This window comes from Engraulis encrasicolus, chromosome 5 (genome assembly GCF_034702125.1).
Source record: "Engraulis encrasicolus isolate BLACKSEA-1 chromosome 5, IST_EnEncr_1.0, whole genome shotgun sequence".
Taxonomy (NCBI): Eukaryota; Metazoa; Chordata; class Actinopteri; order Clupeiformes; family Engraulidae; genus Engraulis; species Engraulis encrasicolus.
In genome coordinates, this window is record NC_085861.1 from 23,851,105 (window position 1) to 23,865,376 (window position 14,272).

General features: G+C 42.3%; 1 protein-coding gene across 1 annotated transcript in view; it reads right to left on the bottom strand.

Annotated features, from left to right (window-relative positions):
* Positions 1–9,457, bottom strand: part of kcnn4 (potassium intermediate/small conductance calcium-activated channel, subfamily N, member 4) — a 49,423-nt gene extending 39,966 nt beyond the window's left edge. Inside the window, exons 1-2 of the mRNA XM_063198967.1 lie at positions 8,444–9,457; positions 1,732–1,827 (exon numbers count right to left, since the gene is read on the bottom strand). Coding sequence (XP_063055037.1) covers positions 1,732–1,827; positions 8,444–8,845 — 498 coding nt within the window. The 5' untranslated portion in view covers positions 8,846–9,457. The remainder of the gene's footprint in view (positions 1–1,731; positions 1,828–8,443) is intronic.
* Positions 9,458–14,272: the final 4,815 nt, after the last annotated feature.

The following is a 14,272-nucleotide window of genomic DNA, read 5'->3' on the forward strand; positions in this document are numbered from 1 at the left end:
CCCTGAGTCTTCATAACTTTGCATGGGGTGGTAACCGACTCAAACACCTCCTCTACCGGGAGACGTTTCAAGTTGACAAATAAAACACCACCATGGTCCCTGGAAGAAATCAACTTTTCCCCTTTCCTGTAGCCTGTTTGAATATTGTCATTGGGGGTATATAGGTGTGCACCATACAGGGGCGTTGTGGTTTTCATTAGACCAGTGGGTCTCAAACTTTTCCCATCATTCCCCCCTTCGGAGGGTCTGGATGCTTCCGAGCCCCCCCTAAGCAACAGCAGTACTCGCGCAGACTGCTTTTACGATCGCTGTGCTGCACAGAACCAAAGGATAGGTGACTGGTGAGATAAAACAAAGAGGGACGTGTGTTCCTATGCTATTTAAATTCACGGCAATGATGGTGAGGGCTTACAATGTATTGCTTATTGGAGAGACAGGAAATCATTTCCTTGGGGGGGGGGGGGCAAAATCAGATGTCACACGCCCCCCCTGCAATGCCTCTGCGCCCCCCCAGGGGGGCTTGCGCCCCACTTTGAGAAAGACTGCATTAGACCATGCCTAAAACCTGTGCCTGCCCTTACTTGTGGACAAACACATTTCTGTAATCAACAAAAAAGGGGTTCCACGCGCTTCTGTTTTTACATCTGGTGCATCAACGGGAGGGAGGCAGGTAATCTTGAACGAAGAGAAGACACTGGAGCAGCTCAGATGGGAGCCATCTTCATCAGAGTCCAAGCTGTACTCTGATGAAGATGGCTTGCCATCGAAACGTTAGTCCCTAACATGTTGTGCACTTGAATTAAAAAGAAAAAGCATCCCATCTGAGCTGCTCCGGTGTCTTCTCTTCGTTCAAAATTTCTGTAATATTTCAATGCCGGTCTACTGTATATGTTCTGATTGATGGTGGTGCTTAGACAATCCACCAGTAAGCAAATCCCATTGAAAAAATAATTGGTGTGTCTTGTAAGACCATTAAGCAATGTTAACTTTTTGAGTTGTATTGTTTTTTGTTCCATTTATGGTCTTGACAGTCATTATTGTTTGTTTGTGTCACTTGGTTTGGTGTTTGCAAAAGGCTGTTTGGTATACCCTCATTCTTCTCCCCTTCCCTATTGGTTGGTCAGTCTATATCCTGTCCTGTGACCATATGTGATTTGCTTTTAAACCACACCTGTGATGTATTTCACCTTTACACTCCTCCACAAGTCGAAACGTGTTGGTGCGTGTGGCACAAATTAAACAAAGGACTTAATAGCGGAGTTGCACCTGCTGCACTGCACAATTGATTGAGACAAAGGCGGCGCTCCTCCATCTCTCTCTTTATAACTATGTGCAGAGTCTGTGTTATAAATGTGTTGTCATCAAAATAAACAACTTGGATTCAAAAGCTACAATGCAGTGGCACATGACCTACATTTCCTTTTCAGAGCCTTTTAAATTGCCCATTTGGACCGGTAAAACCAAGTCATTTGTTATATGTGGTAGGCTACTGGATTAGAGCTTCTGAAGCTGAATCCAGGTTTCCCATGCGTAATGCCTGCTTGTTCTGTGTTTGTAATGTAATAGTTGTTCATGTGTAGTATATTCATTTAAGAAGATATCAACATCCAAGGGCAACTTTTCAGCACTGTGACATGTTTGGCATTGACCGTGACACTCCTGTAGCCCACCTCCATTGCTGGGCAGTTTGTTTTGAAAAGGGTTGCAGTATAGCATTGAGGTGGCACCCACCCTGATATCCTTATAGTGGAACGCCAGGATCAGGATGACCAGGCTGACGGTGGAGATGCTGATGAGACTGCTGATAGCCAGCGCGTACGTCGAACCCTGCAAGATTGAGACACACAAAACACAACAAATGCATTACGCTCAATATGTCTGCTTGTTAAAGGTGCATTGTGAAGGATGGCGTCAGGGTAGGTATTGAAACCATGTTGCTCATTGAAACTGTGCTGCCTATTGTCGAATGTTATGTTTTCATGAAAATGTAATACATAATGAACTAATATTTACTAGTATGACCAAAGCACAGTACATTTTGCAGATAAAAATATCTATTTCTGGAAATTCAAAATGGCAGACAATGGAGAAGATCCACCTTTTCATGTATGGAAAGTGCCTTTTTCCCAGTCATAATGAATACTTAGATTTTTATGGTGGTGGTAAGTATTGCTGACAAAGGTCATATTTGTGAATAGGCAGCATGAATTCTGGAAAGAAACAGCTAAAAATATTACACAGTGCAGCTTTAAACCAATCGGCTAATTACGAAGCACTTCACACATCAACACCTGTGTGACCCTCTGATGAAGTCAGAAGTTACACCATCGAAACATGTCATGTAAAGGAAAGAAAACGTTTACATGTCTGAAACAAAAGAAAATTAATGACTCAACACTGTTACGTGGATTAACAGTAAAGGTGTAGTTGGCATGATGGTCTTTGTCATATAACTGTCATTCAGAATCCCATGAGTCATGGGACTCTGAAAGTAGTACTTGAAACAGCCCATCAGGGGAAAAAAATCGGAATTCTCCCCTTCTCCCCAAATAAAAGAATATCGCTTAATCACATTTACAAAATAAAAAACCCTGCAGTGCTTATTGAGGTGTCCAGCAGCATACATTCACGTTTTAGAAGAACACAAGAACACAGCAAATAGCCTACACAGTTCAAACGCAACAGACACATCTAGTATAAAAAAAAGAAAAGAAAACTGAGCAGCAGAGAAAAATAAACCAAACCAGTGAAAGAGAACAGGGCGAGGTGACTCCAGCCCTGATAAGACACACCGCTCGACTTTCAAAGTCTTTCCGCTTTGGGTTTTCCAGTAGCATGGGCAGTTAGCGGAATGTGGTGACCTTGGGGGCAAAGATCTGCACCCTTGCCCAGCTCCTAGGAGACGGCTTTCACCGGAGTCGTGCATGGGAATAATGGCAGCGCCCAACGAGAAAGGGACGGCAGGCACGCACACGCACACGCTCAGGCTTCACACTTTTTTCCCCTTTCGACTTTGTGTCCTCTCTTGCCCTGGGACAGTGAAGGGATGTCTATAGATGAGTAAATGTGTCATATATGAATATGCTGATGATGTGGGTACAATGTAAATATGTGATGCATTCTGCACACATTATTATCTTAAGAATCAATCTATGTATACAGTATATCTACTGTATTCTATTCTACTCTATTCGGCCAGAGAGAGAGAGAGAGAGAGAGAGAGAGAGAGAGAGAGAGAGAGAGATGGAAAAAGGGTGGCGTCCCAAGAACTGTCAATGCACATGACATGACAGGGGTTTGGACCAAGAGCTGTCAGATACTGACCAAAAAATAATAACTAGATGGAACTTGAGCAAAGGGCGTGCAGCACAGGCCATGCCTTTTCACCCCGATGAAACATCTAGCGGCCTATACATTCTTTGTGTAAACTTGTAGCCTTGAGAAAACTGACCGTGTCTTGGACACAAACAACCTCCCTTCCTTCCACCACTGCTGACACCTACAGATAGTGACATGGAAATGGACTGCATTTATATAGCGCCTTTCTACTCCTTCTAGCAGTCAGAGCATTCATTGCCTCACATTCACCCATTCACACTGTCTTTCACACACCGGTGGCAGTGGCTGCCATGCAGAGATTCTTTAAGTATATAGAGATATGCCAATGGTTGCTATGGGCATCTAACATGACCAGGTTCCAGTCTGCCTAAAGGGGCGTGTCATAATACTCTTAGCATTGAATAGAACAGTCCTTAGGTCTGCCTAGGTCTGCCTAAAGGGGGATTCCCCCCCCCTCCCCCTTGCAATAATAGAACCCGGAAACAATGGGCCAATGGAACCTCTCTCTCTCTACTCTCTCTGGTACCACTATCACCCTGACACCAGGAGCAACTTGGGGTTAACGTTAAGGACACATCAATGTGGTCAGGCAGAGCAAGGATTTGAACCCGCAACCTTGTGGTTGCTGAACGGTTCCTCTCTACCACCTGAACCACCACCGCCCGCACTGGCATACAGTATGTGGGTCGTTTGCAGTTAAGTAGCAAACCCATAGAAACCATCCTCGACAAAGCCCTGATGAAGACCAGTGCGGTCGAAACATGTTGGCTTTTTTAATCATGCTTTAGCCCTATGACAATAAAGGCTTTTTAATGGACTTCCTCTTTTTCACCTGGAGTTGCCTGGATTTTTCCCTTTTTTGAATTGAACTGAAATGAATCCCCTTCATCCAAGAGCACCCACAAATATACTTAAAGAAGATAGTGCGACTTTTTTGAGCTACCAGCCATTTTGTGTTTTACCATTAATTTTGTTGATCAGGATGGGCTGGGGCAAAAAAATCGCCTGAAGAATTGCACTGAATGCTTCCTTATTGCGTAATGCAGCATCAGGACAAATGTAAAGCATTTAAAGCATGTAAAGCATTTGTAACAAAAGCCTGTAGATTACAATAATTGATCAATTTGCTTGTAAACAATGGCTTCCTTCATTCAGTGGCCAGAGAAATGGTATTTTACCCCTTGGCAGACCATTAAAAAACAGGACAATCAAGGTAAACCAGGAAAGGGGAAAACACTACATAGGCTATGCTTTGAAAGTGTTCAAACTGTTGGTAGTAAAGCACTGATAAGACCACTTGCCCACTCTCCTGATGCGGTGGCAAAAGACTTCATAGATGGCCAAAGGGAATTAATAGGGTTTTCACACCTGCTCCCTTTCAGCCATTTAAGTGAACTCAGACCTGTGGCATATGTGTACGCTCGAAAGTGTATCCAGACCTCTCGGAAGTGAACCGTACAGAGACCTTTACTGACGTGGTCTCAGTGCGGTTTGCTTATGAGTCCTAACAACTTACACTTGTGTCTAGGTGTAATCATTTAAGGACAGGTCAAGAGGATCTGATGTGTTCAAAAAGAGGACTGACACACCATAAAATGCTAATGGGACCCGAAAGAGCAGACGGTCCTTTTTGTACACTCAACAATATGAACAAAAACAGAACTGACTCCTTTTGCTGTTGGTTCACTTTTTGGTCCACAGAGGACTGAGTTTGGTCTACTTAAAGGGGGCTAGGTGTGAAAATAGCCACAGAAAACAGTCAAAAACAAAACCTGCCATTGTTTCCTTCCAACACAAGTAACTTCACTGAGTAAATGGTCTACAGTTCCTGTAGAGCGATGCACCTGATTCTGAGCCTGTTGGATCAAATTTGGGGATTTTCTTTGTAGGTTATAGGGTTTCTTTTTCAGTAACAACAATGTTTATCTACCTCATTAAGTACAATGGAACAACTGCTGTAGCCGCTATGTAATATACGCTAATGTTGTGTACACCATAAGTTAATTTCTACTCTTACTTTGGCCACCTCTGGCAAAAGGTCATGCAGCCCAACACCACATTAAACGACGTTTAACTTTTAACGACGAAAAGGTTTGTCCATAACACAGAAAAAAGCCAAAAACAAACAGGCAGGCAAACACACATACAGACAAGCAAACAAGCAAACAAGCAAACAATCAATCAAGCAAGCAAATAATCTGAAGTCAAGCAATGAAAATACCATGAATAATGACAGTAGGTCTATTTAATGAATGTTATAACTGGTGATTTTCTGGAATATTGCTGCCGTATTACCAATGTATTACTGCAGTTATAGGCAGTGGATGAAGTGGAGGAACATGCTGAAATCTTGCATAATAATAATAATAATTATTATTATTATTATTAGTATTATTATTATTATTATTATAAGTAGGCCTATGTGTTTTTCATATGGGAGGATTTGGTGATGTTACCCAAGTGTGAGTAACCTCCTCAACAACCTAAGCCTAAAAGTGTCCTAATCGTGAGGAAATATAACAGTAGGCCTACGCAAGTCTCAACCACTTGTCACTGTAAAAGTCAGATTTTACAGTTCATTATTATTGCCTGAGCACCAGAGCTGGTCTGCGGCCATGGGGGCCGCTAGGGGGGGGAAGTGGTACAGATTCTAAGGGCCCAAGCACTGAGAGGGGCCCTTAAGGGGGCCTAAGCACTGAGAGGGGCCCTTAAGGGGGCCCAAGCACTGAGAGGGGCCCTTAAGGGGGCCCAAAATTTGAATATTTCATGGGGCCCAGCATTTCTGGCAGCGCCCCTGGCTGCGGCACTGCTACCACAAAGGTGAGAGGCTGCTGTTGACCTAAAAGCTAACCGCCGTCTAGCCATCTAAATGAAGACAGGTGTTTACAACCATGACGTGGGCTGTGCTACTACTGATGTAACATCCGCAGAGGCTTTAATTGGGTGACAATTTACTGACAACTGGTCAGAATTTACAGTGTAAAATGTATAAGTACGTGCTGAATGTCGACCTGACAACGGGGGACTACACATTAACGTTATGTTATGACGTGTGTTTGTTGGCAAGGTACATTCTTTTCCGCCTTTTCCGCCACATTCAGTTTAATTTTAGGAAACTACTAGGCCTTTTACTTCGCTAAATTGCTGTCGTAGACAACCTAGACATTGCACCTTTCAATAACAAGCGGACACGAGATGTGGCAAACGCCTAATTTGTTTTGAGGCTATGTGGGTTTAGGCCTGTGGTGCTGTGGGACTACGTTGTCATTCACTCTTTACGCACGTGGGAAGGAAGCCCTGGCATGAACCTAGTACAGCTATGAGCTATACTACGTTTGCTCTTTTCTTGCCATGTCTTGAAATAGGCCCTAGGCTACATGTTAATCGTGCTGCTGGCAAATAACAACTGTTCATAACGCTGTCTTTCACATAGGCTAGCTCATGGACATCAAAATAATCACCGGAGCGCCAAGGAATACATTATGGACTTACACAGATCCACTTTGGTCAGCAGCTGGTAAGTTAGTTGAGCGATGTGTTATGTAAGTGATCGCGGCCGAGGGCCTAACCCATCTCTCACATCAAGTACCCAGAAGGCCTACTGCCTATTAGATATAGATGCCCAATTAAACCAGACCATCCGGTGGTGTGATAGTGCTGTAACACACCTGAAACTACGCACGGGTGCGCTTGTGTGTCTTTGGAGGTCAACTCACGAATCCATTATTCAAACAAGCACTAATTATGCACCAAATGATGTGGAAAGATACAATATGACTCTGGGCAGTGTGGAATCAGGAGGGTGTGTGGGGTGGGGGTGCAAAATGTGGAAAAACTTCCATAAATAGCCAGTTGTTCCTGCATAACCTGGTTTCCAAGAAATGTTATTCTTAAATACACGGTCACGCCTTGGGTCCCAGGGCAGCTACTCCTTTGCATGCAAATTAATTTTTCTACAAAATTGCCTCAGAAAGTTCTTGTTGTGTGTGCAACGGTGCAATTACTAGAGTAATTGATGGAAACTGAAGAGGTTTATACTAATTTGTTTAATCCAGATAATGTATGGGAAAATTCAAGCAAAGACTAATTAAGTAACCGTGATTGTTGTGATGTTGGAAAAACATTTTGGGAGGGAGCGTGCACGCTGTGGTTGGGTAGGCCCTGCCGGCAATCAGCGACATCCCACAAGCCGCCTACCTACCTGACATATAGCTATCACATGCGTAGGCACAGACCTGTATTAACCGTGCGTAGGCCTATGTGCGTCAGACCACGGGATGTATCCTGCGTATTTGGAAAATAACCACAAGTAGAGCAAATTGCCATGGAATTGCGATTTTCTAATTTTGCCAATCCCTATTCATTGCAATTGACACCATTCTCTTCAAGGGCGTGGTAGGCCCTATTATGAAAGGACAATCAATCAAAAACATGGTTCCACTTTTACAGAAAAGTGTGCCCCCAGACGTTGTCCCCTCTGACACAGTTTGAAAAAGAAATTTGTCACCTGCGGAGAGGTCATGCATTCACTGTCCCGACCTGAGTATACAACAGAAACAAACGTATCTCCCACATGGGCCTGGTGTGAGCGAGTCGTTTGACAGTATTCAAGCTATCTTATTTCCTCAGTCCACCGAATGAATAGCAACACAAAATGCTAATTGCCCAGGGCCGCGATTGTTGGTCCAAAACGCCAGGTTTAGGGAAACAAGGTCACGCGGCTTAAAATAGCTCATAACATCGACAAGGATTTCCTATGTTTTAGTACCCCGATTCAAGGATATGGACCACTCTGCAGCGTGTTTGATGTGGACTCTATTGGTCAGGCGCACAGGTCAACGTAATCCCAATTTGCTGTCTTATAAAATAGTAACACAATTAAGGCTTTGTATTTGAAATAAGCATACTTCTTTCTGTGTAATGTAGGCAGAAGTATATCACTTTAATTATGATGCTGTGCGAACTCACTGTGCTTCTTCGCTCTATTTTAATGTATTTTATACAGGCCAACTTTACGCAGGCCACAATTTCACCTAAAACGTGTAAAATATTCACAATCTTGCTTACATCTAACCTACTGTGTGCGGCAGTTGCTCTTACTTACCGGTAAATATATGGCAGGGCACATCTCATTATGGAGAATCATAAGCGTTATTCCCAACACCGCTGTGGCAAGTGCCCACGTACACAGGCTCCTTTTGACCACCACCAAGTGTTTTCTGTTATTGAAATTGTGCAGAGAAATTGTGCCTTCCATTGGACTAACTTTCTTTTTGCCGATGACAGCACAGGACAGCGGGACGGTGATCTCTGTGTCACCCCCGTTGTGTTTGAGCAGCCCATCACAGTTCCTCTCGTCTGGTTTTGAGTTGGGGCACATGTTGCGGTTAGTCATCTCCATTGCTCGGACACGCCAAATGTCCAGACAGTCCCTATCGTCCCCCTCGGTAGCCTCGTCTTCCTCTTGTCCTCCGGTCGCGCGTTCCCTCCGCTGACGAGAGGGCATCGCACTCCTGGCGAAAAGAGCTCCAAGCTGCCCGTCTGTTCCTCACACATTAAAACAGCGGGACTGGGAGACCCAGCGCAACGCCGCACACCTTCCCAAACTTCTGCGTTTGTCACACGCTCTAATTGTGACGCGCCCCACTGCTTGCGCGCTTCTGCAGGCGTCGGTCTTATTTGCATGGGATGTGAATATTGCCTTCAGAAGTGGCCTGACGGATGTCTTTCGCACTTCTTTTTTCCTCCTTTAAAAAAATCGAAGCACAACCTCAAGCAGGAAGAAGCTAGCCACGCGTGTCCGCCAGAGGATGAAGCCTTCTCAACTCTCCAGTTGCTGGTTTATTTTAACCGAGGACTGCTGTTATCAGAACTGAACACACGTCAGCAAAACACGTAGAGATAGGGTATTCATTGCACTAGTTATTCACATTGGTTTTCGTGAACTGTAGCCTAAGTAAACGAGGTTATTTAAGTTAGGAGATAGGAGATAGAGAAGAGCGGTAATATGAGACACTTTTTACATGAGCTCCCCTCTAGCCAAGCTAAAATTAAAGTAAAATTTCCACATTTCCCACTTATTTAGGATGTTATCCAACAGTGGAAACAATCAGAATATCTTCATGGCAAAAGATCATAAAAATAAAATTGTTTTTTAAAAAAAGTGGTAAAGTGTCTCACTTTACCCCAAAGAAGGGGTAAACTGAGACACACCAGAGAAATTACTGGGGTAAAGTGAACCACACTGTAAAAAATGCCTGTTGAAATTACGGCAAAAAACTGTCAAATTGCAACAGTCAGTGACCGTAAAATGTAAAACAGTTTGTCTCTGTACTAAATACGGCAAGCTACTATTAAGTCAAAAAGCACTACATGACTTTATTTTTGACAGGTGTCATATGTAGAAAATACTGGACTGTTCTCTGTAAACAAAAAAATATTGGAAAATACTGTTAAGTGAAGATGAATAGTCAAGAAACGATACATAACTTTATTTTTCACTGGTGTCTTATGTAGAAAATACTTAACTGTTCACTGAAAAGGAAATATTTGAAAATACTGTTAAGTGAAGATGAAGTAGTCAAGAAACGGTACATGACTTTATTTTTCACTGGTGTCATATGTACACAGCAAATTTGTCAGAGTTAGATTGATCAGACTGGTTAGACTGGTGTTCAGCCAAAATCTAAACACCAAGAGTTGCAGCAAGACTACACAGTGTTATTTGACTCCTCTGGATCGGAGTTGTTGAGCTAAGAGAGCTAGAGAGTTAATGTTTAATTCCCCAGAGAGTTATGAAAACCATGCCTCCTCAAATGTCAAATGTTTTGGCAACATGAGCAGCCATTTTTGTTGAGTCCCCTATAAGTGAACCAAACTCAATCCTCTGTAAGTGAACCAAATTGTGAACCAACAGACAAAGAACTCTGTTCTGCTTTTCTTCACATTGTGTATACTACACAAAATAGATGCTCTTTCTGGTCGTGTTGGGCTTTTTAAGTCCTCTTTTTGTCCAATAGATCTCTTGTGATTGCACTTGTTCCAGGTGCAACTTGTCAAACCACTGATAGGCTGGTTGTAACAGGCAGAGTTTGATGTCAACATGCTATTTGATTAGTAGCCATCAATTAACTTAGATTACAACCCTCTGCATGTGTTCAATTTCATCCTGCGCAAAATTTCCCTTATTGGACTTGGAGGCTTTGCCATCAGAGTTTTCGAGTGAGAGGCAAATTGACAAAGTAAACCTCTCTAAAACTCAGAATATCCTTATTTACATTCCTCCTACCCAACAGAAAGCAATGGAGGTTATAATGAATTAAATATTAATTACTCCACAGAAAACATATTGCCTGTCTGCTTGGCTCCAGGTGCCTCCACGTTGTAGATTTGACAACAGTGAAGCTGGCAACTGAATAAACTGTGCAACAGTTAGGACATTTTGCAATAATTCACTATAACTTATATATTTCTCCGGTAACAGCCTACAGTTTAGCCTCATTTAATGTGTAAAATATACCTAAAGGCTAGCATAATTTGAAAAACTCTACCTGGGACAGTAATCCCTTGATTCAGTCTCTTAGAAGTATACTAGTCTATTTGAAACTGTCATTCTACTTCATCCAAATCAATCTGTCAATCAATTCCTGACCTCACCTGAGTGCTAAGGGCTGTCATGCAATGATTAACTTACTGCCTGCACCTGCGAAATGCCTCATCACTCGGGTCACATGGTTCACTTGAACATGTATTTAAACCGGGACTGTTGCATTGTACTGCTCACTGGTTGGCAGCTAGCTAGCTAGCTGGCTGACTGGCTGTAAGGCCGACCGGCCTGCCCTCACCTGGCCTGACCTGGCCGGCCCGGCTAGCAGGTCACGTTGTAAGGGTGGCTGTATGGCTGGCTAACTAGCTTGTTTGTTAGCGTGCTTGCCCCGCTAGCTGTGGCCTTCATTTTACTCAAGGTTATTTTCAGGCCTTTTTAAAAAAATGAATGCATTTTCATACCCTTCAGTGAGTAGAATCAGTCCAATCAGTTGTCTGATTGTAACTCTATAGGACTCACCTATTATGGGAATTCCACTTAAATGCAACACATATAAACTTTGAATCCTACGCCTGAGCAACACAATTGTGCTGCTGGTTTAGCAATTCTGTGGAATGAATAGAGATTCACCTTAAAAACAAATGCTTTATACTGTAAATTGAACAGTCATACCGTCAAGGCATAAATAATTTCTGTTGTTTTAACAGAAATTGACTGTAAAATAGGCAAATGAATGCTGTGGAATGGTTAGTATTTCACTTAAAAAACAACAGGGTTGCATTGTTAATTATACAGCTGTATACCAAGAGCCTACATGAGTGTCACTGTTATTTAAACAGTAACTCCCCTTTATTGTAACATCTTGAAAATGTTGATTCTACAAGTCTTAATTTACCTTACCGTAAATCCATATACAAGATCTCTGTGTTTTATACGGTGAAAAAATGGCAACCACAGCTGCCAGTTTTTCACCGTAATTTTGACAAGAATTTTTTTACAGTGCACCTCACCTTTAAGAGCATTTACTTTTTCTATTTAAAGACTATGATAAGAAGATGTCTGGATCCTAACAGCTCGATTAATAACCACACATTCCAAATCCAATATTCCAGGGGCTGGTAAGACGCTTTTTCCCCATCTGTGACCTCCTTGACTTCACACCCAATCTCTGTAAGGGGTGTTTTAGCCCAGGTTGTCTTCCTGGTATAATTACTTGATTTCATAGCTTTCCTACAATCACGGCTGGATTAATGTATACTAGATATGGCTGTAGCCCAGGGGCTCCACCTGGTCCTTGATTGGCCAAAAGTGAAAAATTGCAGGATTGTGACAGGATGCAATATTGAAAAAGCATGTGCCATGTTGTGTACAGTTAGTAGACATGTTATCCCGTATTCTACCTCATAATTATGTTTACAGGGTGGACATTTACTTTTATGTGCCAAAAACACTTTTTTGTTAAAAAAAACAAAAACAAACAAAAAACATACTTAGCCAAATTACTATTTAGGTACATAAAACAATGTTTTAAAAATGAAGTATGAAGAAAAAATAATGCTCCAATAAAGTACAGGTACTGCATTTTAGTACTTTATAGACGGTTTCATGGAACGTTTGCTTGTTGCTTGGTGACATGATATGGCCCGAAGTAAACTTCCGGTCTGCTAATGTTTTGGTAGGCTGCAATCTGTCGGCACTGCCAATATAATTACAAACGGTTTTAATATTGTTGAAAAATAATGCTTTTTAAAAAAAATTGTTCTGCGGTAGGGTGCAACTTCACTTCTGGTACCAATCCGCTGACAAACGTGACGTGGATAATTAATGTGTAGGCCTACATGATGCCCAGTCTGTACATCTTACCAAAGCAGACCTAGGGTTGCCACATTTCGTGGTTAAAAAAAAAAAAAAAAAAAAAACGGGACACATTGTCGTGCGAGCGTGAACCATTTATGATATGTGTTTATTTCAATGGGCAAATATGAATGTGTACATTATTTTTTTTAAAAACGGGGACGTTATTTCACTTTCCTGGACAGACCATAACAAACCTAGCCTACAGTAGGCTAGAAACCTTGGGGTGTGGCGACATTACGAGACTGTGTTTCCATTTTGTACGTTTTCGTGAAAATAGCCAACTTTGTAAGCGCTTGAAGATAGCATTCATACTTTGCAGTATTTTCTCTTTCGAGCGCGCACCAGGATGTTACTGTCGTGCATTCGTGCCTGTGTGAGGCTGCCTTTTGATTCAATCTGAAAGAACCCTGTGTATCAGTGGCAGCAACAGATAAACAGACAGACAGACGAAACCTCACCACCAAATACCAGAGTAGGCTATTTTACCTAAAATCAGGTAACCATGTGGTCACGGACATTCAATATTTGCTTAAAAACACCCTGCACACGAGTGACGAGTCACAACCAGCTAATGACAACACGTGAGTTCAAGCCAGCAACTTGACTCAAAGCATACACAGCACAACAAAAAACAAAACCCTGTTCAACCGTGCAGACGTCCCTGACTACTGTATTAAACTTGCCTTACCTTGAACTTTTCTTGACCCCGGCACATCTCGTAATTTTGTCGATGTAATCCACATTTTGACGTAGCAGCCATGCCAGTGCTAATCAGTCAGTCGTATCCTGTGTTAGCATTGCTATTAACCTCGACATCAAAGACGTCTGCTGAATTGTCCAAAATAAATACAATCCGGCCGTTTATCCTTTTCTTCAGCAGATGACAGTTTGGGTATTTCGTCGTGCTTGTCCCAATAAGTTTAGTAGTAACAGCTGCTTTTCAGAACTTGAAGTTGCGACTACATTTAAACTAAATTAACCTGTAACAGTGTAGGCAGATGCAAGCCCAACTAAGTCCCTAATTCGTACAACAAACACAAACTGTAGTTCTACATAATTATGTGCTGCCGTGTTTTTTAGGCACACCATCACCCGACCCATGTTGCCAAAGTGCCATCACTGCTTTCCTTTACATTGAGGCGATGTGAGGCTAAATTAATATGATTAATACGATCGTGAAGATTTTACATTTACCCCAAAAATGGACGCGTAGTGCCCCCTATGGGTGATTGCTGTCATAAAAATGGAAAACAACATTTATTTTTCATTTTCTGTGCCACTCTCAAATGAAATACCGCGCTTGTGTAGCTGTATTGATCCAATGCAGTGTATTGTTTGCGGAAGTGTACCGGAAATTAATTAGGGCCATAGAATGTTCATGCCTTGTTTTTGTTTTGACTGTAAACGTTCCATGAAACCGTCTATAAAGGTGGGGTTGCAGATTAACCATTTGAAAATGTACCATTATGACATCACATTGGGGGTTCTGCAGGCTCATAGGAGTCTATGTAGAACCTTTGAATCCTGGGG